General features: G+C 41.9%; 1 protein-coding gene across 1 annotated transcript; it reads left to right on the top strand.

Moving 5' to 3' along the window:
- Window positions 1–611: 611 nt before the first annotated feature.
- LOC147619958 (heat stress transcription factor A-2e-like) lies at window positions 612–3,676 on the top strand. Its single transcript, XM_086825807.1, has 2 exons — window positions 612–1,455; window positions 2,407–3,676. The coding sequence occupies exons 1-2, from the start codon at window positions 1,234–1,236 to the stop codon at window positions 3,472–3,474; spliced, it is 1,290 nt and encodes a 429-aa protein (XP_086681933.1). The 5' UTR covers window positions 612–1,233; the 3' UTR covers window positions 3,475–3,676.
- The last annotated feature ends 837 nt before the right edge of the window (window positions 3,677–4,513 follow it).

The following is a 4,513-nucleotide window of genomic DNA, read 5'->3' as shown; positions in this document are numbered from 1 at the left end:
ACTAGGGAGGGGGTGAAAACTTTCTTAGGGATGTGTTGTTTACGAGCTCCCATGTCTTGTAAGGCTCTTAGGCTATTCATGGAAGGCATCATAGGGACATTTTTTAAAAATATTGTGCTGGAGAAATCACAATGCCATCACCATTCACGATGTGAGGTGGGTAGATTCAAAGCCGGTACCTCTTAATGGAGAGGCACAAGCGCTACCATTGGGCTACAACAATGTAGGAGCCATTTTTTAGTATAGCTCCACCACAACGATTCATGGCATTTATAGAGTATAATCTCATATGTGATTCATGTATTTATAGAATATAATTTCATATGCATGTTACAACTGTAGGCTACTTCCAAAGGAGAGGGCCTCCCTTTGTCTCTCCAGGTGGATATCTTTGGTCTCGCAAACCCATTGCCCATATATGAATTTAGGGATTGTGTAAGTGGCATTAACAAAATTGGATACAATTGATGTTGATAACTACTTTTGCCTCATTACTAACAAGATGTAACTTGAGGTGATTATGACATGAAGAAAAAGCCTTAGAGATAACCCTATTACATGGGTGGTGATCTCTCTCTTGTTACAAGCCGTGTAAAGAAGTCCTTCTCTCTACCGACGTTAATACCTCTCGATCTCTCTCTATCTCTATATCCCACCATGTGAAGGAGCCCCTTTCTGGAGGTCGTGTGAGGTGCAAGTTGTCCGCCTCTCTTGGAGGAATTAGTGAGATTAGAGTAGGTGGCTGCAGGATTAGCACAAATTAGGGCGTTGAAGAGCACAAGAGGCTGTGCATTGAAGAGCAATCAAGCCCGAGCCGGTTTGAAGGACCACAATAGAAGTTTCGATGCAGGAGTAGTGCTAATCAGGTCAAAAATTAAGCTTAATGGGTACCTGGTTAGATGGCTGAGCAACTTTAAGCGGGTGCTTAACCAGATGATTTAACAAAATTATTGGGGTTTTGCAAGATTTGAGCGAATCCGGGTCTTTTGAGTTGAACAAAAACAGTGGGTTCAAGGATACAGGGAGGCAAAACAGGAATTTAGATGCTTTTCAAGTGGAAGGTTAACAAGGAAAGTTAATCAGGATTTAAGATAAATAGGCATCTTAAAGGAGCTATTTAAGACTAAATTATGGTTTAAGGTCAATGGGTAACTTGCCTTGATGACCCATTAAGGGAAAGGAAGTGATTTCTGCTGAAAAGAACAGTGGGTTTTTTGGTGAACAAATGACTCCATGGATCCAGACGGTGGATCTCAGAATAGCAATGCACCCCCCCCTTTCCTCACAAAGACCTATGACATGGTGGATGACTCTGTCACAGATGAAATTGTGTCGTGGAGCAGCACCGGTGCCAGCTTCGTGGTGTGGAATGCAGCGGATTTCTCCCGAGACTTGCTCCCACAGTACTTCAAGCACAACAATTTCTCCAGCTTTGTCAGGCAGCTCAATACATATGTAAGGCTTCAACTTTTTGGCTAACCTCTATAGCTTCATACATTTATAAGCTATGGTTAATCTCTCTAGCTTTACACATATATAAGCTATGGCCAATCTCTCCAGCTTAACACCACATGTATAACACAAGTAAAAGCTATATTTGCTATAATTATTCTCTCTAGCTTAATAACATCTATGAGTCTTGGTTAATCTCTGTTGCTTAACACATACATAAGCTATGATCAATCTCTTTGCTTAACACATCTATAAGATATGGTCAAAACTCTCTAGATTAACACATATTTAAGATATGGTTAATCACAGCTTAACACATCTATAAGATATGGTCAAAACTCTCTAGATTAACACATATTTAAGATATGGTTAAGCACAGCTTAACACATATATAACCTATGGTTATGCTTTCTAGTTTAACACATACATAAGACATACTTAACGTCTCTAGTTTAACAGTCTACATAACCATGGTCAATCTCTAGCTTAACAGATATACAAGCTATGGTTGTGGTAACTACTCATGTGTGAGCTCTTTATCTTATGTATTTGGCTGATTTCTCTAGCTAAGCGCAAGTTAGTCTTTGCTTAACACAGCCATGGTCAATTTCTAGCTTAACACACATATTAACTATGGTTATTTTTTCTAGCTTAACACTTATATACAGGTTATGTTTCTGGTCACTGCACACTTGTGAATTTTATGATTCTGGTTGCCACACACGTGTGAGCTTTAACCTTTGCATGTTTACGGTTGAAATCACTTCTAAGCTACACCCTGCTTCTTGTTTAGGTGGATACTTCAAGGTGAAAGACTCAACCTTATCTTAATTATGGCTGAAATACATATATAAGCTAATGCTTTTGTGTGATTTAGGTTAGCTCCCTGTGTAGCTAAAATTAAAAGCTAATCTTCTCATGGGCAATCTGATGGTTTGGAAAACACAAATGCAGGGATTTCGGAAAATTAATCCTGATCAATGGGAATTTGCAACAGGAGGATTTTCTAGAGGCAAAAAAGATGCCTTGAAAAATATTCACAGGCGGAAGCCGTCAGCATCATCTCACTCCAGCAGTCAGACACACCATTTGGAACATCCACAGTTGCAGCCAGAATCAGTTGGGTGCACTGATCCGGCACATTCTGCACTTGAAGAGGAGGCCAAAAGGCTGCAGCAGGACAAGAGGATTCTTCTTGTTCAGTTAATGGAGTTGCGGCAAGAGCAGCAAACCACAGAAACAGATTTGCAGGATCTGGGCCAGCGTCTCCAAGCGCTGGAGGAGCGCCAGCAACAGATACTTTCATTCTTAGCACAAGCTGTGCGGAACCCGGGGTTTTTGGCTCAGCTCGTACAGCAGCAAACAGAGAGCAAGATCGTCAACAAGAAACGAAGGTTGTTGCTATGCAGCCAGGAAGTTCTTGTTGGAACAGGAGAGTCTGGAGATGATGATGAATATGTTGTCGGTAACCCAACGGCAGAGAAAGATGTTTCAGGCGCCTGGCCGACCTATTCTGAGACCATATCCAGGGCAGAGGTATCGTGTGAAGGCATCCTGAGAGAGCTCAGTATCTCTACCCTTAATCAATCAGATGGGAACAGTTCTATAAGCCGCAGCTCTGGTGTTAATTTGAGAGAGATACATACTCCTACCGAGTATCTGGACACACCGGCCAATGATGTATCTGGCCAGTCAGTCCCAGAGGTTACTGTTCAACAGATTGGAAATACTGGATACAGTGGTGAAATAACCGGTCAGTCAAGCCAAAAGAGGGAGTCTGGAGATGACAGGGTGGCGTTGGAAATCAATGTGGGCAATGAACTTGAATCTCTGCTACCACCGGCTCGACAGTCTTTACATAAGAAAACTAGCAGAAAGGTAGCCAAAGGATCTGGATCTAACGACGGGTTCTGGGAGAAGTATCTTACGGAGAGCCCCAGCTCCACAGATACAGAAGAATCAGATCAGGAAACAGATAATTCTGATGACGAAGGAAGCCCACTTGAAAGACAGTTTTTGTAAGTCCAGATCTTGAGTAGAGGGTCTCATATCATGTAGCCCCCAGATGCCACTACAGGAAGTTGGCACGATACAGGTTTGTTGCTGCATTGTGCTATAGAGATGTAAATGCAGAGTTGGCTGTGGTAAAAAGCTAAATAGTCACTATTCTACCTAGCAAGTTTTTGGTGATGTATAATATATGAAAGTTGGAAGTTCTGGAGTATTTATTGCATCTTGGCTTGCACACAGCTTTTATGTAGACCAGAGGTGTGCATGGAGTGCCTTGGGTGAAGACGAGAAATTGAGTGCAGTGTTTGTGGCCTTGGTGCCCTTTTGACAGCCTGTCGTAGTTTTATCCTTCTGGCTTGCAGCCTGCTCAAAGATTCCATATTGGCCATGACGCATCAAGAGAGGTTTGAGAATGTTGTCTGGTCCTTTCGGTGACCTCCATAAGGCTTCATTGACTGACTCATGCTCTCTGCAATAGCTCATGCTTTATTGCTGTCATTTTATAGTATATATGTGGCATATATCTTGTATTACCTTTTTTTAGATTTTGGTATGGTGTTGTATCATGTGGTGTGTGATTGAGCATTTGTCCATGACGCCGTCATTCAGAAATTGCCCCCACGACATTTCCTTGTATGTCATCTGATTGCTTGATCATGTGTTGGTCATGCATTATACTATTCATATTATGTCCATGCCTAAGTCAAGTTGCAGAAGTATGAGCTTCACGAGGCTAAATAGTCGGAAAAGCACCGAGTAACACATGAAAACCATAGTGGTCTGTGAAGCTAGCTCAATTGAAGCAACCCAAGGCCAAGTGATCTTAAGACAAGGTATTATAAACATGACAAGTAGAAGCCATCTTGATGATTTGCCGTACGTAACCACCTAGCCTCATGCCACACCTTGATGCCATGAACAATCTGCTATGATATCACTGCCCAATATTTGCATGGGTTTTGCTTGCAATTTGTGTGAAGTACCATGATTACAGAAGGCCAAACTAAGACAATTCAGTAGATGAAGGATAAGAACTGAAGTGCTGGAGCAT

Source organism: Cibotium barometz, chromosome 32, assembly GCF_041138505.1.
Source record: "Cibotium barometz isolate CiBa-2024 chromosome 32, ASM4113850v1, whole genome shotgun sequence".
Classification (NCBI taxonomy): domain Eukaryota; kingdom Viridiplantae; phylum Streptophyta; class Polypodiopsida; order Cyatheales; family Cibotiaceae; genus Cibotium; species Cibotium barometz.
This window is presented reverse-complemented; position numbering and strand designations above follow the sequence as displayed.

Bases quoted from the DNA above. Each gene is read 5' to 3' on its own strand.
- LOC147619958 (XM_086825807.1), top strand. From the start codon at position 1,234: ATGGATCCAGACGGTGGATCTCAGAATAGCAATGCACCCCCCCCTTTC. The intron at 1,456-2,406 runs GTAAGGCTTCAA...ACACAAATGCAG, and splicing joins TCAGGCAGCTCAATACATAT to GGATTTCGGAAAATTAATCC.